This window comes from Coregonus lavaretus (genome assembly GCF_964263955.1).
Source record: "Coregonus lavaretus genome assembly, chromosome: 31".
NCBI lineage: Eukaryota > Metazoa > Chordata > Actinopteri > Salmoniformes > Salmonidae > Coregonus > Coregonus lavaretus.
Window position 1 is genome coordinate 32,641,179 of NC_140018.1, and position 26,179 is coordinate 32,667,357.

The 26,179-nt window shown below is 40.7% G+C and overlaps 1 protein-coding gene across 1 annotated transcript; it reads left to right on the top strand.

Moving 5' to 3' along the window:
• Positions 1-7,890: 7,890 nt before the first annotated feature.
• On the top strand, positions 7,891-15,508 carry LOC311106435 (heat shock protein HSP 90-beta-like). Its single transcript, XM_084148769.1, has 12 exons — positions 7,891-8,268; positions 9,519-9,662; positions 9,847-10,053; positions 10,159-10,318; positions 11,252-11,385; positions 11,541-11,846; positions 12,297-12,462; positions 12,752-12,942; positions 13,351-13,498; positions 13,606-13,874; positions 14,484-14,817; positions 14,934-15,508. Exons 2-12 carry the CDS (start codon positions 9,519-9,521, stop codon positions 15,044-15,046), a joined length of 2,172 nt encoding a protein of 723 aa, XP_084004895.1. The 5' UTR covers positions 7,891-8,268; the 3' UTR covers positions 15,047-15,508.
• Positions 15,509-26,179: the final 10,671 nt, after the last annotated feature.

The following is a 26,179-nucleotide window of genomic DNA, read 5'->3' on the forward strand; positions in this document are numbered from 1 at the left end:
TTCTTCTTTAGGGACTGGATGCTCACCAGTCACCTGGTTAGATAGAGTGGGTCACCTTCTCCTTTAGTTCACCTGTGGGGCACAAAACCTCTGACATACGGGTGTGGTTAATAAACTATCTTCACATGTGTTCAGCTCTCAATTTCTATTTCTCACTGCATTCTCTTTCTAGACTGTATCTAAAAAAAAAAGAATATATATATTTTTTAAGTATTTTGTCCTCTCCTTCGTATACATTTATTATTTAATCCTACCATCTACTATCATCCCCCTTTTGACACATGATTCTGCTCATGTGTCAATATTACCACCTAAGATAAAGGCGAAAGAAACGCACACCTATTTAGGCGAGGTGCTGGCTAACGGCGTAAAACACTTAAAAAAGAAAAGGAAAGCCGCACACTCTAGGAGCTCAGATGCAATAATGTAATATCTTAATAACCAACGTTTCGACAGACAAGCTGTCTTCATCAGGGTATAATCAATATTACCACATACCTAAACAATCACTTAGGTAATATTGGTAATTTATCATCCATTTGCCATCCCTTATTTTTTTTTTTTTTAGACTGTCCCTTGCTTCTTTATTGCTCCTCCCACTTCCTTTGTCTTTTATGGCGGCTAAATTCGACTTTCATTCAGTTCAAAATCAATAGTAATCCAATCAATCAATCCCTTATCTTGTAAAAACACTCATGTTTAGTTCAAACTCTGTTCTACCCCGGCTCTCCCGGGCTTGACCTGAAGACTGATGGTTGGTCATGACAAGTCCATACTTAAATCTTTCAAACCTAACACAAACCCCCTAAATTTAACATAACAACCCTTTATAACCATCATACTAGGTGTGTTGTTTTTTTATTTGAAAAACCCAATTTGAAAAACAACAACCACAAATAGCCAGGCCCCACTTAATTTGGTAGCTCACTTTTATGACCTAAATACTGCCTAACTGCACTACTGCTCCCCCTAGCCCTGGGCAACATTCCAATGAGATAAACTAATCTCTTTCTCCTGGTTATACATTTTGTTAACCTTCAATTACCATCAGTAATCTAAAGATGGTAGTACACACAAAACATGATACAGATATCCCCAGTCCTAACCCATCAATAATTGTTTGTATCAATCTAATTCCTCATAACTAATCCATAAAACCACTCAAAATTCCTCGAGTATACAATGATTATTTAACTGATTACCCTAAATCTGCTACATGTGATCTCATCTCAAATGATCCATTATCAATTATTTGATCAACCCCCTAGGAAAATCTGTCTCCCCTTCTATTGTTCCTGTCCCCCCTGTAAATGTCATATTTAATTTTTTAGACAATACAATCACGGTTACATCAAATGTTCCCTCCTTTGGCCATTTAGTTACTATCTTTCTGGTCCTTTTTCTCATTTGTTAGAGATATTACCAATATCTTCACTATTTTTTGGGAACCTTCTCTTCATGATTGCTACTGGTGATCCTGCCATCTCTACTTCTGGTGTGGTCTGATGTCTATATTAGGGTGTAAGGTAAATTATTCCTGTTGTCTTTTTCAGCTAAATGTTTTATATCCCTCAGTTAATGGTATTTTCTCCCTAATATATCTTCATTCTCTTCCTCTTTCCCTAAATGAGATTGAATCCCTTGCCTTTCCTCTACTATCCTTCTATCATTACTGGATCAATGATAATAACTGTAATAACTATTAATAATAATTGTAATAACTATTTCACATTAAATTGTGCCTTTTTCTTATAATGTTATAATTGTAGCCTATTGCATTACTTTAGTTTAAAATATAAGTTTGTTTATTTAACAAATCTAGAACCCACTATAGGTTGGTGCTATTCCCTCAGCATAATAGCTAAAGCTACTTGCATCCCCTGGTCCCCGTAACAAAAATAAATTATTGTTCTAGAATTCACCAACTATTTGCATACACCACTGGTGTTAAGCAACCTATCGAATAAAGTAATAACAATTAGAATTTATCAAAGCACTGCCTTCCAGTCAAGTATTTAGACCTCTACTTCAAATTTTACAGCTCAATCTAACTCGCTGGACTGTCTCTATTTTATTTTTTATTTTATTTTTTCGCTAACCAGAGCCATAAATTATTCTCCTTTGTCCTCAACTCAATTTTCACAGCTCTATCGCCATTTCAGTTCGCTATTCAATTTATTTAACTGTTCTCTCTGATTAGGCCCTAATTAATAAAACAAATACTTGCTATCGTTGATAAGCATACATTTAATGATATTCCTATCATTTGAACTATCTCTCACCCCTATTTAATTCAAACCACGCTACAACTCTTCCATTCAACATCACCAAACCAAATACTCAGTAGTATCCGGTTACCACCCATACCAGCCGTTGAATTCACTCATACATACAGATTTCACCTTATGTCATTGAAATGCCCAATAAACCATAATAGTTCAATGGAACCCTCTATTGGCTCTCTACTATATTATACATTACTTCTATAACCTCATTAGTTATGGTCCGATTACCCATTAAACCTTATCACATAATCAAACAACGGCACAACCTTAAACTCATATTCTCTACTTTCTCACCCATGATGTACGTCTACGTTCGGGTGAGCAATTCATACGTATATATCGTTAGAAATGTATAGGTACCTCTCAAATAATCGCTTCGTGGTGTTTTTAGCCAATTCTTAATTGACACAAATCACTTCTTCAAACTTTTTACCAGTGGAACCAAAAAATAGACTGTCATTTCCCGGACATTGCCCTTTCCTTTAGCTCTGCAGTCACGATGGTTATGACCTGTTTTGTTACAGTATTTACACGGGGCCTCACACTCTCTGGCAAAATGTCCCTCCTTGTTATAGTTAAAGCATCGACCTCCCCCGCTGTAGCCTTCACTTTTCCCTGCCTATACCCGCTATTTCCCCAAGAGTTGGCATTATGTACTCTGCTCCTTTCTGCTCTTTCTTGGCTCTGTCCTGTCTGTTATTCTGCTCATGATGGATTGCATGTCTCTCTGAGGCTATTACACAATTCAGTTATTTTCCCAACATACTCTCCGTGATCGGCCCATGGCAAAAGTGTCCTCTGGGCATCCCCTGAAACCCATTGCCCTCTAACGGCAGCCCAAACCTTACTTTTCCTGTTTTGGGGTGGGTCATCCTTCTACCGCTCTGGCCATGTCCTCTGTGTTCATGGCCTGTCTGCTAAATGGCATATTATTATTATTACTGTATACATCTAAGGTTGCTGGGGCCCCTTTCATTCTCCGCCAATAGATTAGGTAAGGCTATCAGTGGGTACTGGCCCCCTCCTACTCTCTCTCTCTCTCACTGCTTCTTCATGCTCTTCTCCCATATCTATATAGTGCCCTCTGGGAGGTGAAACCGGTCTGTGCATCATTGGTGGAGAGGTTGCTCTATTTCCTTGTTTCCTCTCCTCGCTCAGGTCTCGCATAGTTTGTTCCATTTCTTTCAGCTGTTTCGCACCTCTTCTTACTTCCTCTTCCAATATTTTCACTTTCCTTTTTCTTTCTTCTCTCTCTCTGTCCTCCCTTTCCTGATTCTTCTGCTCCGACTGGGTCCACCCCCCTCCAAGCACCAGGCCTCCCCTGTCGCCGTCACCCGTCAGGCTCATACGACTTTCTTCTTCCTGTAATCTGGACATGTTCTCAACCCCGTCTCGTATAGCTCTTGCTGCTTCTAGCAGTGCCCCACAATATCCAGTGTTGGAGCCATTAGCTTTGGTGCCTCGTATGAGGGTGGTGACGTAGGCAGTTCTGGGTATAATCTGGGCGGGGGTGGAGCCATAGGCAATCTGGATTCTTCTTTCTTGTCCTGCTTCTCCTCGTTGTTCTGTTTTTCTTCCCATATTTTCTTAAGTTTTCCCAACACTGCTAGTCCTATTCTTTCCTTCAGCCTTGCTTTTTCCATTGCTTCCTTGATTTGACCCCTTCTGGGTTCTCCCTCTTTCTTCCATTCACCTTCTGCTTTCTGAGTTCTTCTTTTCAGTGTTTCTAGTATTCTGCCAGGTTCGCCTCCTACAGGCACTCCATCGGGGGATAGTATACAACCATCTTCTATCCATTCCTTATAGAGTTTCTCTCCTCGCCTGCTCCATTCCTTTCCATCTTTTCCTCCGTTTGTTTCAAGGGTGGACTTCAGTACTTTCAGCACCCGTTCCGCCTCTGTGTGTCCCGCCATATTTATGTACACGACACTTCTTTCTTTTTATCTTTATTTTAGAAATTTAAAATGTTTAGGCTATGATTCTATGTCTCACTTTTAATATATATTTTATTTTAATTTCTCTACCCTAGTATATCTATTCCCAATTGTTATTAACGGGTTATACGGTTTAAGCAACCACAGACTTCTTTAACTCCTAATTAGTTTTCTATCAAGGTATACAGGTTTATTAATTTTAATAACCCGCATTCACTCTTTTATTTCATTTGCAATCACTCTTTTATTACACTGGGATCATTCGCACTCTCATTCATACAACACCCTATACTTTAAAGTGCTCCTCCGATCTGGGCTGTACCCCCAAGTACAACTCCCTTCCCGAAGCGCAACACTATAGTGTACTTTAAAGTGCTCCTACGATCCTAGCCGTACTAGTTACGGACCTTGCCGATAGCGCAACACTATCTAAAATTGTAAGTGTCCCTCTGATCCTAGCCGTACCCTCGTAGTTACGATCCTTGCCAGTAGCGCAACACTTTTAATCCAATAATTCCCTATACCCCCAGTTCCCACCCCTGGTGGTCCTAGCCTGAGGATTTCAGTATTTTCCCTGGTCCTAGCCGTACCCTCGTAGTTACGGACCTTGCCGGTGGAACAATACTCTATGGTACCATGGTTTAACACTCACATTCACCAAAGGTTTGCATGTCACAATATGGTGCTTATCTACTCATAATAATTTGTATAATAATTCATAATTTAGTTCACTTACATCAAACAGGTGTTTCACAAAATTAATTTGGATAAAGCCAATGTGCAGAACTTTAGTTATATAACAATAGGTGTCTGCTTACCTGTTTTTAGTTGTCCGGACTCTTTGTGAAACACACCGTCCAACGACAGCGATGTCCAATCGGCCGGACAATACCCAGCAAAGTCCCTCTACCAGATCACGTCCGCGGTCACCAATTGTCAAGTTGCGTCAATTCAAATCTGGTATAGGAACAAAAAGAGGTCAATACACGTCTTCTAAAATAGACTAGTATTTTAATTAATGCAAACACTTGAATGGTAAATATGATGTTCGTATATACTGGCCCACTGAAACACCACGCAGGGCAGTCAGAGAACTAACTTTTGTTATAAATTCTTCTTTAAATACTCTGACAGAGATAGTTCCCGCTCCCTGCTGGGCCTGTCAGAGTAGAGCCTGGGTGTGGTTTAAACTTACCCAACCTATCGATGGCGCACAGGCTGGTCCCAGCCCCTTGGCGCTTACTGTTGCCGGGCATTAGTTGTTATCTTTACAACTTGTCTCGAGTCAGCAACCTCAGACATAGTTTGTCCTTCTTTGTAGCAGAACACATGTCCTTGAGCGGTTTAACAAAGAGGCTGTGTGTGTGAGTCACAAGCCTGTCTCAGCCTACCCCTTAACGGTTCCTCACATTAATCACAGCTTGTTATGTTAAACAATCTATATCAGTACAGCAGAAACCTATTATGTTTAATCATTAATGTATTCTTTCTAAGCTAGGCATCACATCTAGTTGTAAGAGAATGGATCCCCACAAAGAGCACAGTCAGAACTACACATTTCCGATGATTCCACATTTAGCTCTATCATCAGAGTTATACAGCAAGTAACTGCATGCTTTTCATGATCAGTAAACATCAATTGATCATGTAATTTCAGATACGCAAGGGTAGCCTATCCATCTGGCATGTAGCTAGCTAGCTAGCTAAGAAAACAACATGTTAACAACAAGTGGCATAACCCAGGTGGGTGCTACATTCCTGGCAATGGAGGACCAGTACCAGAGAAGGGCTCCTATGGAGTGACTAACCATTCAGAGAAGCAGGTGTGGTACACTGTTGAAGAGCTCCGGGCCTGTTTTTTCAGACTCAATCAAATGTATTTATAAAGCCCTTTTTACATCAGCAGATGTCACAAAGTGCTTATACAGAAACCCAGCCTAAAACCCCAAACAGCAAGCAATGCAGATGTAGAAGCATGGTGGCTAAGAAAAACTCCCTAGAAAGGCAGGAACCTAGGAAGAAACCTAGAGAGGAACCAGGCTCTGAGTGGTGGACAGTCCTCTTCTGGCTTATAAGAGTACATGGCTATTAAGGCCAGATCGTTCTTCAAAAGTTTACAGATAATAATCACAGTGGTTGTAGAGGGTGTAAAATAAATGTCAGTTGGTTTTTCATAGTTTAGCATTGAGGTCGAGACAGCAGGTGCGGTAGACAGATTATATATATATATATATAGAAAGAGAGAGCTAATAACATTTCACTCTGTTTCTCCTTGGCTGTCCCATCGATGGCTCTCCACTGCCTTTCCAGGCCCAACTGCCTCAACTTAATCCCAAAACGACTGAGACATTTAAATGTTTTGTTTGCTGTTTTACTTTTTATGCACTTTGATATTGTTTGAAAAGCGCTGTACAAGTTAAAACATGTATGTAATTTAGCTTCCTTCATCAGAGCTAGACATCGGCAAGTCCGCGACCTGATAAAGTTGTCAGTCAGACTTCTGTCATCACCAAACATGGCAAGCAAATCAAACAATATTTGGATATAGCTAGTTGTCAATGGTTTTAGCAGAGCCGGGGTCTTCTTGCCCCCAGCAGGCAACTCGAACTCTCTGCACCTTATTGTGACGTTTTATTGATAACGACCTATTCGTAAACAAAGCTGCTCTACTTATAATTCGTCAAATCACTTTGAAGTGACCCAAATGATAAATTAATCTTTCATAGATACATTTCGAGATATATTAAACCAAAAAAACTTGACATTCTACTTGGGATTTAATGAGTCTGGCTTTAACCCTAACTTTAACCACACTGCTAACCCTATACCTAACCTTAATTCACTGTCTATCTACTCCGAAATCAGAGCACGAGTCTGATTATGCCAGAGCGCAGAATAACTGATGAATTTACGAACACACCTGTTGAATATGACCGGTGTCAGTAAACTTCGGCAAAAAAAAAATACTTTATTAAATTGTTGCCAGCAGCACAGTTAGTCACTAACGCTCAATATAACATGAAAACAGCCTAACCAACTCTGCTTGAGCGTGTAAAATGGTCAGACTGAGGTTCTCTCTCATTTGTGTCTGGAAGTAGCTAGCAAGCTAGCCAACTTTAGCCAGTTAGCTTGGGTGCTTCATTGCCATTGTGAGGTCAGAACTCTCGGATCAACCCTTCTCCTCCGCCAGAGCGTCCAGTGTGCGCTCTGAACGCTCCGAGATCGAAACGAACAGACAATTTAACAGCGCTCTGAATTTAAGAACGCCCCAGAGCACACTCTGACACACTGGAGAAAATGGACGAACCCGTTGACTTTGTGGCGGTGGTAACTAGTGACACCCGCGAGGACTGCGTTTGACAAACACGTGACGTCAGTTTTAGGCGGGTTTTTCATGGAAAGCGCTGGAAAAAACGAAGTACAGCCACTAGAGTTGATTGATATTCTTCCGCGAGATTAAAACTATCCATAATTTCCACTGTTTTGTATATTTTTTTGTAATATGTGGCAAATTCTGACTACACAGTCCGATGAATACAAAATGTGACATCACGGTATTCAATCATATGCTTCTCTATTCAGTCTGTCCAGTACTAAATGTGAAGATTTGCTTCGAATAAAACTGTGGTCTATAATCCTGCAATGTAATCAAAAATCATAAACCGGCAATTCAAACAAAAGCCTTTCCCGAAGATATTTCTGATAATGTACTAAATATTTCCTAACGCTGAGTGCATGCTAAGGAAATTCATGATGAAGATCATCATCATGATAGAATTGGGGAAAATAACAATCATTCGATTAAGATATTCACATTTATTTTTAACGTGACAAGCATTTACATGCATTTTAACTTGAATGTAAAGGAGATGCTGCACCCGCAACAAAGTGCAGCGGATGGATACGCCCGCAGAGTGAAACACACAGAGGGTATAAAGATATCGGTCTTTTAAAAGGAAATCTCTTTCTAGTTTTCTGCGTCAGAGAGACGAGGGGACTGGTGATATTGGCAGCATTTTTTTCAAGAGAAGTCAACGGAACAAATAAAGGTGTGTACATATTGTCTTAACGCTAAAGCTCATCCATGTACTCAGATATTGTTGCCTTTATCAAATCAGCGCTCAAAAGTTAAGTCACCCTCATGCTAGTCTGCTAACGTTAGCCTAGCATCTCTGGCTTGGTCTAGCATCAGTCGAGAACGTTCGATTCGGTAGCTAGCTAGCAGTCGCGCTAACCAGTTTACAAACGTCTGCTATATTTTACGTACAGAATAATTTCATTCATATTCCGTACACTAAATTATCTAACTAGCCTTTCCGGCAATGTCATTCACCACATTCACTGTGACAACTGATTCTCCGTCTCATTCTGCCTCGTTGTGTGTTACCTAATTATAGCCAACGTTAGATTGGCTTACCTTTTTTGGAAAAGTTATTTGAGGTTAACGTGAGTTAACCAGCAAGTTTAGTTGGCATATAACGTATGTTAACGGGATTGGGTATCAAACTGTCAACGGTTTCGTCAGCATCCTTCTGTTAGCTTTCATTGTCCGGATGGCTAATGCAACTAACAGTAGTTAACACCAGGTAACGTTAGCTGGCTACACTTGTATGGAGTCATTTTAGTGGCAATTTGGACTGCCCTGAAGTTGCAATTGGTTGTACAAAAAAGTGTAGCTAACTAATTACGTTACATATTGGATGCAATGGGAAACCTGGTCATTATTTGACTGCAGTTACGTTAAATTGTACATTCTGGACACCGGCAGCATGACTTTGCGCGACGGCACGCTAACTAGCTATTTCCTCGTGCATGTCTAGCGTTGCTGAATCGTCGTCGCCTTTCCATTGAATTAGTGACGTGATATCTACGTACCATTTTTAACGTTTAAATTCGGTTAACCTTCTGTTGGAGTTGAGTTCTATATGGATTTCCTGAAATCCCTTCACAGAGTTTGTGAAACACGTGCTAGCGACGTCCATTGTCTCCAGGATGTTGCCATGTTGGCTGGTTACTCAACATCCGGTAGTTGGTGTTTAAAAAGGATGAAATGCGACTGATCGTGTATTGATGCATCATTTTATAGTCAATTGTGTGGACAGATTGGCATGAAAATTAACCGTTGGATTTGATGACTTAACTATGGAGGGCATAAATACATATGCATTTCAACTGAAAGCAATTCACTCCCCTTGTTGCTAACAGCACTAGAGTACACATGCATGTGCTTCATTTAATTATGTAATTGAGATATATGGTCATTTGGGCAATTTCATAACATTGCTGCTTTTGCCCCTAGATGCCTGAAGAAATGCGCCAAGAGGAGGAGGCGGAGACCTTTGCCTTCCAGGCAGAGATCGCTCAGCTCATGTCACTGATCATCAACACCTTTTATTCCAACAAGGAGATCTTCCTCAGGGAGTTGATCTCCAACGCCTCTGATGTAAGTGTGTTTTTATTAGGGATGCATCATGCTGTTCAGACACACAGACCAATTGTTGATGCTACTGTACAGCACTTTTTAAATACTTTAGCATCCAGCAAGATCATCCATACAATAAAGTTTTCAGTGCATAGGTATGATTACAACTTTGATGGTGATGTCTGCTTTGTTCAATATTTTTCAGGCTTTGGACAAAATCCGCTACGAAAGTCTGACGGACCCCACCAAGCTGGACAACGGGAAGGAACTGAAGATTGACATCATCCCCAATGTGGAGGAGCGCACCCTGACCCTCATTGACACTGGAATTGGCATGACCAAAGCTGACCTCATCAACAACCTGGGAACCATCGCCAAGTCTGGCACCAAGGCCTTCATGGAGGCCCTGCAAGTAAGTCCATTGCATTACAAGATTATTCACTAATATGAATTCAAATACTATTCTGACGCGCATGAAGAGAACATGTTGTGATCAATTATTTTCCCTCGTTGCTAGGCTGGAGCTGACATCTCCATGATTGGGCAGTTTGGTGTGGGATTCTATTCTGCCTACCTGGTGGCAGAGCGAGTGACGGTCATCACCAAGCACAATGATGACGAGCAGTATATCTGGGAGTCCTCAGCCGGAGGCTCATTCACAGTAAAGGTCGACAGTGGTATGTCTCACTCAATGAAGGCTATGGGGGCGGGTTTGCAAACATTTACAAAATCATGATTGCATTGTTTTTAGACTGGATCACAGGTAGGGCTGTGATGGTCAGCCAAATGGCCATGGTCACTTATAATATATCTATCTCCTCCTGACTGCATGTGCTTCCATAAGAATGGAATGGGCGTCCCCATGCAAGTCGGTGATGGCATAATGGGTGGACTGGCGGCCATTGCGAGTGTACCCATAGGATAAAAGCAGGAAATGAAAGCACAACGGTCACCCATCAATATTTTATTTGTACCTTTTATTTAAGGCCAATTGTGCGCCACCCTATGGGACTCCCAATCACGGCCGGTTGTAATACAGCCTGGAATCGAACCAGGGGGTCTGTAGTGACGCCTCAAGCACTGAGATGCAGTGCCTTAGACCGCTGCGCCACTCGGGAGCATAATATGTGCTGTGATTTGATTCATCTAACATTACAAAAGTACATTCCATTGCATGAGCCTCCTCAGTTAACATAATTTGAACGAACGTTCTACATTTACCATGGATATGATTCCATCAAAATACCAGACGGCCATTGCTACCCATGAGTCAAATTGCCAGGGTTAGAGGTTCCAAGGCCATTCTATTGCATAGGCAACCAAAGATTTGTTTGCTACAACACTGTTTCAGCAAGGATCAACAGTTTCATCACGTTGTGAAGTCCATGTTACAGCAGAAACCAACTCACCCGCACGAATGCCCAGGCTTCAGTCGGCTGTTTGTTCCACCCCATTTTATTTGCATGACTGTCTTTATATAAGTCTGTTATACGGTTATTGAGCCAGCCCTAATAACAGGTGTTATTAAACTACATCTATTGTAGTGGCACTGAAATGGGCAAATGGTTTCCTATGGTGGGTGTGTAATTTCTGTTGAAATAAATTTCCAGGGGAGCCCATGTTGCGTGGAACTAAGGTGATTCTGCACATGAAGGAGGACCAGACTGAGTACGTTGAGGAGAAGCGGGTCAAGGAGGTGGTCAAGAAGCACTCTCAGTTCATTGGCTATCCCATCACACTCTTCGTGAGTATAGAATTATGGGAATGTTTATGACTAAAACTAAAGTGCGATTAGTGACCATTTATGTAGACCTGGTTGAGGACACTAAAGTAAGGGAATGTTTTTTAGCTTTTGTTGAAGGCTTAAAATAAAATTGCTTCTTTTTTGTTTCTGTGCAGGTTGAGAAGGAGCGTGAAAAGGAGATCAGTGATGATGAGGCTGAGGAGGAGAAGGAAGAGAAGGAGGAAAAGGAGGAGGCTGAGGACAAGCCCAAAATTGAGGACGTGGGCTCGGACGATGAGGAGGATTCCAAGGACAAGGACAAGAAGAAGACTAAGAAGATCAAGGAGAAGTACATTGACCAGGAGGAGTTGAACAAGACCAAGCCCATCTGGACCAGGAACCCTGACGACATCACCATGGAGGAGTACGGCGAGTTCTACAAGAGCCTGACCAATGACTGGGAGGACCACCTAGCTGTCAAGGTACTAACACTGAAATATAGAAATTACAATGAGGTCAAAGTGGTATGCCCATGTTTTCCTAGATGATGGCCTACGCATTACATACGCACTCACACTTTTACACTCATTTGCTGGTGCTACTCTGTTTTATTTTACTCTTATCTATCCTGATGCCTAGTCACTTTACCCTGCCTTCATGTACATATCTACCTCAAATATCTGGTACTCTCTGTATATAGCTCCATTCTTGTGTATTTTATTCCTCTTGTGTTACAATTTTTAAACTCTGCATTGTTGGGAAGGGCTCGTAAGCAAGCATAAAGTCTACACCAGTTGTATTGGGCGCATGTGACAAATAAAAATTGGATTTGGGTAGCTCTTATGACTGGAGTTGGCTGCACAAACAAATCTGAGAGCAGGATAAGGTGATGGGATTGTAGTAACCCTCACCTGCTTCTTCCCCCTTTGCAGCACTTCTCAGTGGAGGGCCAGCTGGAGTTCCGCGCCCTGCTATTTATCCCCCGCCGTGCGCCCTTTGACCTCTTTGAGAACAAGAAGAAGAAGAACAACATCAAGCTGTATGTCAGGAGAGTCTTCATCATGGACAGCTGTGAAGAGCTCATCCCTGAGTACCTGAGTAAGTAGTCTAGTCTCCACATAGTCTGGAGGTCCAAAATGGCTGGCACTTTCCGCTGGCCGTGTACAATTTCAATGCCACTGACTACAAAGGCACCGTTGTCTCCTGGATGAGTAGCCTACATGTGAAGAAAATGGCAACTGCAGATAATGCTGCTCTGAAATGGTTGGCTACTTGTCTTCTCTGTAGCCAAGTCTGTGTATACAGTTTGTTTTGCTTTACATAGATTTCTGTAATAGAAATCGCTATAAAAGTTAAATGAATAAATGTCTTCCTTCTCCCGCTACAGACTTTGTGCGTGGTGTGGTGGACTCTGAAGATCTCCCATTGAACATCTCCCGAGAGACGCTGCAGCAGAGCAAGATTCTCAAGGTCATCCGCAAGAACATTGTGAAGAAGTGTATGGAACTGTTTGGTGAGCTGGCAGAGGACAAAGAGAACTACAAGAAGTTATACGATGGCTTCTCCAAGAACCTCAAGGTAACGTCGGGAGATGGTGGGGTGGGGGGGGATCAGAATTTATCTTGAGCGACGATTTTTGCTACTAGTAATCTAACTTGTCTTCTGCCACAATTGCTGTCATCTGGTGTTCTTCAGTGCATCAACATGGTTTAAACCAAGGTTTACCTAAAGTGGATCATGGACTAGATGATCGATCTCCTCACACTGTGGTGCTAGTCGTTGTGCTTTGTGCCAAACTAGTATCCGACCCTATTTAGTGGTTAGAAGAACAATTGACTATATTTAGACTGGCTTCAAGAGCCACAGACTTTTCTTAACCTTCAGTAGCTAAATGGTTATATAGAACCGTTCCCCGTGCAATAGTTGAATGTGTCGTGAACTACTATTGAATACCTAGTTATACTAATGGTAATTGTTTCTCTGCAGCTGGGGATCCACGAGGACTCCCAAAACCGCAAGAAGCTGTCCGAGCTGCTGCGCTACCACAGCTCCCAGTCCGGAGACGAGTTGACCTCCCTCACAGAGTACCTCACCCGCATGAAGGACAACCAGAAATCCATCTACTACATAACTGGTGGGTCTAGTTACACATTCAGTCACAATAACGTTGCGCTCCAAGCCCAATAGCAGTCATTGAATTACTTAGACACAGAAGTTGACTGACACCACATTTTTCTTCAGGCGAGAGCAAGGACCAGGTGGCAAACTCTGCCTTTGTGGAACGTGTGCACAAGCGTGGCTTCGAGGTCCTGTACATGACGGAGCCCATCGACGAGTACTGTGTCCAGCAGCTGAAGGAGTTTGACGGCAAAACCCTGGTCTCTGTAACCAAGGAGGGCTTGGAGCTGCCTGAGGACGAGGAGGAGAAGAAGAAGATGGAGGAGGACAAGACCAGGTTTGAGAACCTCTGCAAGCTCATGAAGGAGATCCTGGACAAGAAAGTAGAGAAGGTAAATGATGGGAACCAACCTGTGCTTTCTGCAATGAGAAATTAGCCATGATATTATTCTTTCTGTGCTCTGAATTTTGGTGATTGACAATTTGACTTTTATTTTTGGTTGTGAACAGGTGCCCTAGTTCATCATAAGCTAATATTGACCCTGGTGAGTCCTTTGACCATGTGTATTGAAGTGGTCCTGTCCCATTAGGCTCACGCGTTGTGATGCTGTCCCGGCTTTGCCATTGACTTGAATGGGAATGCCCAATGTGTCGTGATGTAGTTTTTGTCCCCAGAAGGGGGTTGTGATATTACCCAGAAACTAGAAGACCTTGTGAGTTTGTGACGCATCGTTTCTTTAGTGTTGACTGCTTGTGATAATAACTTTCTAACATTGACAACCTTTTTCAGATTTGAGAATTTGCCTGTTTGACTACATTTTGGATGGTGTTTTATGTGAACTCTAACAACTTTCCTGCACAATATTTAATTTAGGATTTTGTTACGTTTTAAAAATTATCTTAACTATTCAATTTAGGGTCAACTTGCCTGCACTGGCTTGTCACCTGCACATTGTATGCTGTTAGCATGTGAAGTAACATTCGCCCCTCTGCCCCTTCAGGTGACTGTGTCAAACAGGCTTGTGTCTTCGCCTTGCTGCATCGTGACCAGCACGTATGGCTGGACGGCCAACATGGAGCGCATCATGAAGGCACAGGCCCTGAGGGACAACTCCACAATGGGCTACATGATGGCCAAGAAGCACCTGGAGATCAACCCAGACCACCCCATCGTGGAGACCCTGAGGCAGAAGGCTGACCTGGACAAGAACGACAAGGCAGTGAAGGACTTAGTCATCCTATTGTTCGAGACGGCGTTGCTCTCGTCAGGCTTCAGCCTAGATGACCCCCAGACTCACTCTAACCGCATCTACAGGATGATCAAGCTGGGCCTGGGTAAGGATGCACACTCAGAACTGTTAGGGGAGAGGAAACTGTTCTCTAAACGGTAACATGGTTGACTATAATGGAAATGTGGCTGTAGGCTGGATCTAATTTTTTTTCCCCTTCAGGAATTGATGATGACGAAGTGATCCCTGAGGAGCCCACCTCTGCACCTGCCCCAGATGAGATCCCACCTCTAGAGGGAGACGATGACGCTTCACGCATGGAGGAAGTGGATTAAATGCCATCTCAAATCTACCCCTTATGTAGTGTCACTTTTCTTTTTTCCCAATCGAATCTGTTTATTTACTTTTTTTTTACTGGAGAAACCTGGTTGTGTCTTATGGTATAACAATCAATATCTTAACTCATGCTGCCCAGTGTTGCTCTTGTCTTGAGCCTTCAGTGAAAATTCTAGAGAAGATGATTTTGTTGTACGAGCTGTGTAATAATAGTTAACGGTGGGCAACTTGGAGGGGGGGGGGGGGGGGGTGTGTAACTGTACCTTGTTGCACTGAGTCTTAAATATTGGACTGGTAGCTGTGTTGGGGAAATTGAACATTCCATTAGACTGACACTGAAGGTGGGTTTTTCTGATGTGCAACTTGCATGCTGCTTGGAGTGGACTGCAAGAATCCTTTGCCTGAATCCAGATTTGTCTTTTTTTTTTTTGTGTGCAAAAATTAAAAGACTTAGTACCTTTTTTTAAATGTTCTAATTTGTGGTCTGGACTGTTTGCTTCCTAACATTAGAAACTGGCGGTTGTGATGAATGTCAGATCCCCATTCAAAGAACCACTAGGTGTCCCTGTTTCTTTTAACCTTTCACAATCTTTTTAGGCTTTTGCCACAAAGTGGCAAAAACAGTACAGGAGTTGTTTGAACAGTTGACACAGCAGGCCATGAGCCACAACATTTCAGGAAAACTATACTTAAAAGATAAATGCAACGATTTCACTGATTTAGTTCTATAGACATCGGGCAATTTATATAATTAATCTCTGGATTTCACATGACTGGGAAATGGTGCAGCCATGGGAGGGTGTATATCCACCCACTTGGGAGCCAGTCCCAGCCAATCGGCATGAGTTTTTCCCCACAAAATGGCCTTTATTACAGACACGTACTCAGTTTTATCAGCTGTCGGGGGGGCTGGTCTCAGACCAAGCTGGATGTGGAGGTACTGGGCTGGCGTGTTTACATGTGGTCTGCGGCAGTGAGGCCGATTGGACGTACTGCCATTCGCTAAAATGACGTTGATAGAGAAATTGAAATTACATTCTCTGGCAACAGCTCTGATGGACATTCCTGCAGTCAGCATGGCAATTGCAGGTTCCCTCAACTTGACATCTGTGGCCTTTTACTGTCCCCAGCACAAGGCGCAATGATCAAGCTGTTTAATCAGATTCTTGATATGCCACACCTGTCAGCTGGATGGATTGTCTTGGCAAAGGAGAAATGCTCACTAACAGGGATGTGCACAATTAGCAGTGGTGGGAAAAAGTACACAATTGTCATACTTGAGTAAAAGTAAAGATGCCTTAATAGAAAATGACTTGTGAAAGTCACCCAATAAGATCCTATTTACATTTTAGTCATTTAGCAGACGCTCTTGTCCATAGTGACTTAGTTAGTGAATGCATACATGTTTTTTGTCATACCCCGTGGGAAACGAACCCACATCCCTGCCGGCCAAACCCTCCCCTACCTTGGAAGATGCTGGACCAATTGTGCGCCAATTGAGAAAGTATTTGGTTTAAATAAGTATCAAAAGTAAATGTAATTGCTAAAATATACTTAAGTATCAAGTTAAAGTATAAATTATTTATATTAAGCAAACCAGAAGGCACCATTTTCTTGTTTTTTACATTTACGGATAGCCAAGGGCATGCTCCAACACTCAGACATAATTTGCAATTAATTTATTATTGCAACAATAATACCAATTTTACACAATACAGGGACATTCCTGTGAATACAATGGGAAAAATAAAATAAAAGACTAAGCGAACCCCCCAAAAAAAGATTAATTCATGACGTCATTTAGATGTGACAAGGCAATGAGACATTCAGAGACATGACTTCTAATCATTTTTCCAACTTTAAGTTTCACAAGTTTGAGGGATTTATACAATTTTAACAGTTCAATTAAAAAAACTACAAAATAAGGAATTTTCCCACCCCATTTACATTTGTGAATAGAATATTTGGCCAAGAGAATAATGTTAATAAAATAGTTATGATCGGAATTACGAGGATAAGCATAATGCCATTTAACGTCATCAAAGGTAAACATAGGTAATTTTGGAGATTTTATACACAACCATTCATTAATTTAAACTAGAATGGCGGCATGAAAAAAAAAAAGAGGCTTTTTATCAAAATTGACCTTTTTGTGCAAGAAATCATGAGTTTCTTTAACTTTTGGAATAACTGGACAATTAAGGTAAAAGGTAGTCGCTTTTGACCATAGCATGGGTTGATCACTTCCATAGCAATATATTGAATTATAATCACCAAAAATGACTTAATTAACTGCCAATCGTATCCACATATTGTTGATTTTTTTTATTCAAAAGGTTCAAGTCATTAATTTGTAAACTTGGAAAAGTGGGAACAACCTCATAATATAACAAAGTGTTCTTAATATGTCCAAGTAAAGGAAGTGGAATTGCTTTGCAAACCTTAATATATTCTCTCTGAGTAATATTAACCTGAAATGTACCAATGAACTCATCAAATGGCAGAAACTCTAACAAATCACATTCAAAATTAATACCCTTGTCAAACCAAAGGCCTTTGAAAATGGATTTCCTATTAATTGTAATAACTCTATTATTCCAAATCAATGTTTTATGGGGGGATGGTGCTTGAATATCATTTTCCAGACAAATAAAATGTGCTGCTGAAACTTAGACAATTTCACAGGTAATTTTGGAGGGTCAAAATCACATTTCATTAGGAATTCAAGTCCACCAAGTTTATTAAACATACTGTTAGGGATATGATACCACATAGAGGTAGGATTAGACTGACATCATTTAAACCATTTAATTCTAAAAGTACCCACTAACGACTCAAAATCAATAGCCTGTAAACCTCCACGATCATAGTCTTTCACTAATTGAGATTTCCGAATATAATGCGTTTTATTCCTCCAAATAAATCTAAATATAACAGAATTGACTTTTTTGATGTTATTAGAAGAAAGAAAAAGGGACTGACTTGGGTAAATGATTCTAGATAAACCATCAGTCTTGGACAAAAGAATGTGACCAAAAATGGAGATATCACGTTGCTCCCACTGACTTAATGAAACTCTCATGGAATTAATCCTACTATCAATGTTTAAAGATTCTCTATCTGAAAAGTTTTTAGTGATAACAATTCCTAAATATTTAACTTCCATTTTAACAGGTATGGAGGCAATGTTGATGGAGTCACAGCAATGAATTGGCATGACATCACATTTGTTAAGGTTGAGAGTCAACCCAGAGGCCATAGAACATTTCTTGATTATGTCAATAGCCAAGAGAATAGCCGCCCTATCATTTAGGAAAAGGTCAGTATCATTTGCAAATTGACTGATATTTATATTTTTACTAAAAATAGGGATCCCTTTTAAATTATCTGTTTGTTAAGAAATACGGATAGTAAATCTGTGGCTAAAATAAATAAAAGGGGAGATTGGACAACCCTGTCTAATTCCTCTAGCAATCGAGAAACGAGGGGATGTTCCATTACTCATAGCCACCGAACTGCTAATATCATTATACATCATCCTTATCACTTTACAGAAATTCTCCTGAACCCAAAAGTAGAGCTAGTTGTAAATAAAAAGTTGTGCTCTGAAGTGTCAAAAGCCTTTAAAAAATCTAAAAAGAATATAAAGCCATTATCTTCTATGAACTCACTGTAATCTAAAATATCTAATACCAATCATATTAGGTTATGAATACTCCTTCCTTTAATGAAGGCTGATTGAGTTTCACTGATTATATAATCAAGGCCTTTTTTCAGCCTATTGGCATAGACATGGGCTAGTAACTTACAGTCAGTTGCCAACAACGTGATTGGTCTCCAATTGTCCAGGTAAAGAGAGTCCTTCTTTGGTTTGGGTATAATAACTATTAGTCCCTGTCTCAAAGGAGGAGGTAAAATAGCATTAGCAATACCCTCTTTGTAGACCGAAATCAATAACTCTCTAATATCAGGCTAAAAATGTCGATAGAATTCAGGAGTCAGGCCATCTGGTCCAGGAGATTTACCTATAGGCATTTGTTTAATGGCTTGGTCCAACTCAGTAATATCTATATCAGAATCACAGTTTCTTCAACCTTTCTTCTATAGGCTTAACAGAGTTATTAACTGAATCAAAAAAAGGAATCCAAGTCGCATTCCGAAAGATGAGATTGATACAGTGTATTGTAGAAAGAGTGTATTTCCTTATTAATCACTTCAAGATCATCAGATATAGTGTCATTTACATAAATGGAGGAAATACTATTCATAGTCTGCCTACTTTTCTCCAAATCCATTTGGCCTTTGAAAGGATGAAGGCACCCTGTGCCTTATCGTTGTATATGTCATCCAGTTCACATTGGCATTTAGCAAGCCCGGCTTTTTCATCTTAATTTAAATCAAGTTTATTACTCAGCCTGTTAATATCAACAATAATATCCATCTGCTTGGAGAATCTTTTCCGAGCTAGCATTTTACCAGTAGTGATGGCAAGACATCGAATTCTGAATGTAATCATTTGTTAGTAGAAGAAAGAGCAGAATGGAGACAGGTCTCTCTGATAAGATCTTTATACTATAAACAAAATGACTCATTCTTTAAAAGAAAATAGTTAAATTTCCAGTATGCTTTAGAAAATCTCTTGTCATTATCAAAACAAAAGGAAAGAATAATGGAACAATGGTCTGTCTGAGGAGCTGAGGAAACACTACATTCACTGACAAGATTCATAATATTGGAAGATACTAGATTTTAATTCTGTCGCTAGTTGTAGAGTTACCCCAAGAAAATTGTTTTAAAGTTGGATTCTGAGAACGCCAAATATCGGAAAGTTGAAAGTTGGAGCAGAAATGTAGAATTAAGTTATTAAAACAATGGGCTGAATGCCTGGTGGGATACCTACCCATCCAGTCATCAGTAGCAACAATAATGTTATCTGTTGAATATTTGTTTTTCAACTCAGTTAAGACTTTACTAATAGATGTTAGAAGAAGATTGTTTTTTGACCGTATATTATAACCATAAATATTTAGCAATATGTAACGTGACCCTTTATAGTCGAAAACAATAGTTATCCAGTGACCCTTATCATCACACCTGCTTTCTAAAACTCTACCTGGAAAACGTCTTAAAAAAGTATTGCCACACCAGCAGAATGAGATGAGCCATAGCTAAAAATGATCTTATCACCCCATTGAGAAGTCCAACATTTTAAGTCAGCATCTGAGGAATGTGTCTCTTGAAATAAAAAACTGTTGGACTTTAATGAATCTTTACAAAAACAAAAAATAGCCTTGCGTTTTGTATTGTTACGTAAACCCCTAGTGTTCAAGGATAAAAAGGAAAGAGAAATGTTGAAGAGAAGAGTATCCGAGAAAAAGAGTTGTCTAGAATAAACAGGGACCCTGAATAATATAAAAGTAGCATAAGCCCTTCAAAAATTAACTTGACGAACAGTAACGACCATACAAAGGAAAATAAATGGATGGATCGTGTAATAACACATCTTATATTAATAGTTTACATCTTCAATTGAACTCTCAAACTTAAAATAGATAAATCGCTCAAGGCTAATCAAGCAATATGAATCGATCTTGAAACAAAACAAAATGAATAAAAACTGACTGATATCTTAATAAGCCATCAAATGACAACAAGCAAAAACCACATTTAATGTGCTTACGTTGGTTAATGTACTGCTGCTCTTTAATTATTTACTTTTATTTTTGCGTCTTGCCTCATCGACTTGTGGCCACAGCTTCGCACGGGCATCCCTGTCGCGCTTGCTCAAATCTTCTGCAAAGCGAATGGCTTTCTCCCTGCAGATCGGCGCCAGCTTCGCAGCTCTCCACACGTCATCTCTCACGTTCCTCAACGCAAACATCATGATGATCTGTCTGTGTTATCATTTGCAAACGAAGCATGTGTTTAGTGAGTCCGCCAGATCAGAGGCAGTAGGGATGACCAGGGATGTTCTCTTGATACGTGTGTGAATTAGACCATTTTCCTGACCTGCTAAGTATTCAAAATGTAACGAGTACTTTTGGGTGTCAGGGAAAATGTATGGAGTAAAAAGTACATCATTTTCTTTACGAATGTAGTCAGTGGTGTAGTGGTCCCTGGAGAAGTGGGTATACTCTCAGTATTCACCTTTTTTTTTTTTAAGTAGTCCAGAAAAAAGCCCTGTTTTAGAAACAGTGACATGTAAGACTATGATTTAGTTTACCCAAAAATATGTAATTTCTACTTGCACACTATTATAAAATGATCATGACTTGATTAGGAGCAGTTTGTAGTTACTACTGGTCACAAGAGCAGCCTGGATGAATGTAAAATGTATTTATCATGAGGCAAACAGGAAATGGTGTTTCGATTATTTTTTGCACATTTATTTAAATAAAATACTTCAAATCTGAAGGTGACAATGCATCCTTGTTCATATTGCTATATGCTTTGTTTTGAACATGTTCATTTACCGGTAAATCATTCAACAAAATATGTTACAACAATATTTAGTTAACAATTAACAAAAATATATGCATTAACAACACATCAACAGTGATATACTCTCTCAACCCAGCACTGGGTTTCTGACCTTTGCTCATACTACAGTATATTCCAGACAAATTTGCTTTCTGCAGGAGCTTTCACACTGCACTGTCTAGAACGCACCGAAGAGGCAGCACGATGGCTCTTCAACCAGGTCCTTGTATATTTTCTAGGATCAAACTTGGAAGTTGGTGGGCCGTTGATATTAATCATCATCAAGTTTGATATGTTTGAGATCAGAAGGACAGCCCTCTTGTCTGAGCTTATATTGTTCATAAGGCTAAAATTCCTCTCACACTCTGCTGTACCGACAGGGAATGTTTTCATACAGTTCATAAGTGGTTTTAGGTCCTTGGGCTCACTACTGGGCTCTTCCAGTAGGTCCCGCATCCCATTCAGTGCTTGGTCTGTGCACAAGTTAAATCGCTTGCACAGTCGCTTAACTTGTTCTTCACCATGGCGGATGCTGGGCTTTGATGGCCACTTACTCTGATCAAGGATGCTGAGGTCCATGATGGTCTCATCTTCAAAAGACAAGCGTTTCTCCAGATTGTTCACAAGGCTTTGTAAGAACTGGCCTGGATTGATAGACTTCAGCTTTGCATTTGTTTTCAGGGCTATAGACCGATACTCCCCAGTCTGTTTTGCTTCTAAAGCCTCACTATATTTCTCACCTGGACTCTCTTTGAATGACTGGATCACTCTGATTGAGCGTTTCAGCAGATGCTCTGCTCTGAGGAGCGTTATAGAACGAGACTGAAGCTCCTGTGACAGGAGACTTAGTTCATGGAGAGTGTCGTACATGAGGCCAAGGTCACAAATGAATTCTGGACTTTGAACACGGTCTAACAAACCTCTGTACATCTGCCTCTCTTTGGTGGACCTCATCTCATCACTGCAAGCATTTTTAAAGTGCTGCACAAGAGCTCCCAGGGATGTCCAAACAGCACGAACAGTCCGAAAGCTACTGGCCACCCAGCGTACATCCAAGATTCTGCCAATGCGAAGAAGTTGTGAGCCTACTTCAGCTGCTGCATTAACAAGTTCACGTTCATTTTTGTTTGACACACTATACAGAGAGTATAGCTTCTGGATAAAAGTTTTAAAGTGATTGACAGAGTTTACCTCATCAACTGCATCTGACACAGCAAGTTCAAGTCTATGGTTCATGCAGTGCCATACAAAAAGCTTTGGGAATCTCAAAGTCAGTCTGGTTGCTACTCCTGACTTCTTTCCTAGCATGACACTGGCTCCATCAGATACAAATGTTACCCAGTTTTCATGAAGCCACTCTTCTGTAAAGCCAGCATTAGTTAAACAGGTGAGTAACGCCTGTAATATGCCATCTGCTCTCTGATTTTCCAGTTCAACAAGTTCCAGGAATATGAACTCAGGGCTTTCTTCTTGAATTGATGCTTTAATAGAAACTGTCATGACAGCTTTGTGACTTAAAGAAGATGCCTCGTCAATTAGGACAGCTAACTTACTGGATGATGCTATAATGCTACTGATGATTTTGCTCTGCATCTCACTAGCAACATGTTGTATTATTTGTGTTGCACTGTAACGTGAATGAAGTATTGAGCCCATTTTTACACCATTCAGTTCCTGCAGCTCAATGAGGCTCTCATGGTCAGAAAAGGGTCGGTTCTTTTTGGCCAGATGGTAGGCTGTTCGAAACACAGCTTCAGTTTCCTTCATGTAGGACTCAGTCATAGTCTCCACTGCATTCTCAATGGCAGCTTCTTTCTGTTGCTCTGCCACCTTCACAGCCTGAGTGTGGGCCTTGGACAACGCATGTTTCCTCACCTTATTTCTCAAGATTGACAAACTTGTTGTTCTACTTCCCTGGCCAGACACTTGAATTTCAAAGTTCATCCATTCTCTTGAGAGCGATACACCTTGTCCTTGCTCCTTGTCGATCCCAATGGAGTTCACACTGCTACAGACCAGACATCCTGCGAAGCATAAACAAACAATGTAACTACTCCTGTATCCACAGCTGTACGTGTGCATGGTCCTTTACACACACACACACACACACACACACACACACACACACACACACAAAGTTATCTGTGCCCACTGTTTCAGAAGTTACCCAAACTAGCAATCTACCTAAACTTACCCAATTTTTTGTTTTTGGATCCCAACCAGGGGTTCTTGGATTTGAAGTCTTCTGTTTGTTTAGCACTCCACAGGTCTGGCCAGTCATTATTGATGTCTACAGACAACAACAAAACTAATTATGCATCTCCCTGTCTCTCTCTCTCTCACACACTTACACACACACACACACACACACACACACACTACTGTGATCACAATAGTCATCAGCAAGACATGGGTCCCCCTCTTTACATTAACAATCTGCATAACCAAGTGGAAATATTTTCAGCAAGTGAAGCTGAAGCATACAGGAGATTAGTGAGTGAAATACTTGGGAGAGTTTATTTAACAAAAAAACAACAAATTTAACACAAAATGTTATATAACAGTAGCATTGTAAAAAACAAACATGGATACAGACAAAATAAATAGAAGGGCAATAAAATAAATAACATCACACAGAAATTCAAAATGAGGCTTAATCTGTCAAAATCACCTTTTGTTACAGTGTGAGGCTTCACTTTTCAATAAACTGGAGATGCAATTTACTGCCTGTGTGTTCTGACCTGGTGGTGGTAGACTGGATCCTTCTCTATGCTCACACTGACTTGCCTGGCTAGCTCCCGGTTGAGAGCTGCCAGGGCTGCTGGTTTTAGGGGTGGGGTCTGCCTGGGCCTGATCTGGGCCTGATTTGTGCCTCTTTACAAAAAAGTCTGCAATATCTCCCTTCCTTTTCATGGTTACCTGTCCCTATACAAAATAAGACAGCCTGATTAGACCTCAATATTGTTTTAGGCTGAATCTTAAACTATTTGTCCCCATTCTTGTGTTTTAACTTACTTAAAAATCAACTACCAGCTTAGCTACTATGCAATTAAACTAGATCATATAGGTTAGTTAGGGCTAAGTAACTTGGCTAATGTTATAATTTAGGGCTTAGTAACTTGGCTAACGTTATAATTTAGACCTTTACAATAATAAACAAGCTTCATAAACATTGAGATAATCAGTTTCATCAGTCTGGTATGAAATTCTTATGAACTGGGTTGATTAAACACTTACTGAAAACCAACAATGCCCCGGTTTCCCCACATTATCCCAATCTACGTAGCTAGCTTCATAACGTTAGCCGACTCGCACTAACTATTGGCGGCAACATCTCTTCTCCTCTAAATGTGCAGTCACTGGCAATTTGCCAGTAGTTTAAAATAATGATTCATTTGGAAACCACCTTAAAACTTACCTCAGAATGATGTCTTCCATCAACTGGGGTGGCACACCGCCGCTTGTGTCCTTTCTTCATCCGTTGTTTGGTCTGCTGCCGTTATCGTAGTCAAGTGGCACCGGCACCTGAGTTTTTTTTTTTTTTTTTTTCACTGGCACCTGAGGTATTAGCGATATTTTCCTCGGCATGACCCGCCCTACTCTGCCTCTGATTGGCTCATCAGTCCTCATGCCTAAAGTTAACCAATCTAATCAGTGAAAGCAGCGAGTACCAGCCAATTAGAGGCAGAGGAGGGTGGGTCATGGCTTCACTATCCCCGAGGAAGAAAATAGGCAATCTGACTCACAGATATTACTGAATGATGCGCATCAGGGGGGATTTAGAAGTGGGTATACGCAATGCTGACTGAAAAATAAGTAGGTATACGCCGTATACCAGCGTATACCCTGGACTACACCTCTGAATGTAGTGAAGTAAAAGTAAAAGTAGTCAAAAATATAAATAGTAAAGTAAAGTACAGATACCCCAAAAACCTACTTACAGTGGGGGAAAAAAGTATTTAGTCAGCCACCAATTGTGTAAATTCTCCCACTTAAAAAGATGAGAGAGGCCTGTAATTCTCATCATAGGTACACGTCAACTATGACAGACAAAATGAAAAATCACATTGTAGGATTTTTAATGAATTTATTTGCAAATTATGGTGGAAAATAAGCATTTGGTCAATAACAAAAGTTTCTCAATACTTTGTTATATACCCTTTGTTGGCAATGACAGAGGTCAAACGTTTTCTGTAAGTCTTCACAAGGTTTTCACACACTGTTGCTGGTATTTGGCCCATTCCTCCATGCAGATCTCCTCTAGAGCAGTGATGTTTTGGGGCTGTCGCTGGGCAACACAGACTTTCAACTCCCTCCAAAGATTTTCTATGGGGTTGAGATCTGGAGACTGGCTAGGCCACTCCAGGACCTTGAAATGCTTCTTACGAAGCCACTCCTTTGTTGCCCGGGCGGTGTGTTTGGGATCATTGTCATGCTGAAAGACCCAGCCACGTTTCATCTTCAATGCCCTTGCTGATGGAAGGAGGTTTTCACTCAAAATCTCACGATACATGGCCCCATTCATTCTTTCCTTTACACGGATCAGTCGTCCTTGTCCCTTTGCAGAAAAACAGCCCCAAAGCATGATGTTTCCACCCCCATGCTTCACAGCAGGTATGGTGTTCTTTGGATGCAACTCAGCATTCTTTGTC

Excerpts from the sequence above, each read along its gene's own strand:
- LOC311106435 (XM_084148769.1), top strand. The coding sequence starts at position 9,519 with ATGCCTGAAGAAATGCGCCAAGAGGAGGAGGCGGAGACCTTTGCCTTC. Across the intron at positions 12,463-12,751 it reads GCTCATCCCTGAGTACCTGA|ACTTTGTGCGTGGTGTGGTG; the intron begins GTAAGTAGTCTA and ends CTCCCGCTACAG. Across the intron at positions 13,875-14,483 it reads TGGACAAGAAAGTAGAGAAG|GTGACTGTGTCAAACAGGCT; the intron begins GTAAATGATGGG and ends CTGCCCCTTCAG.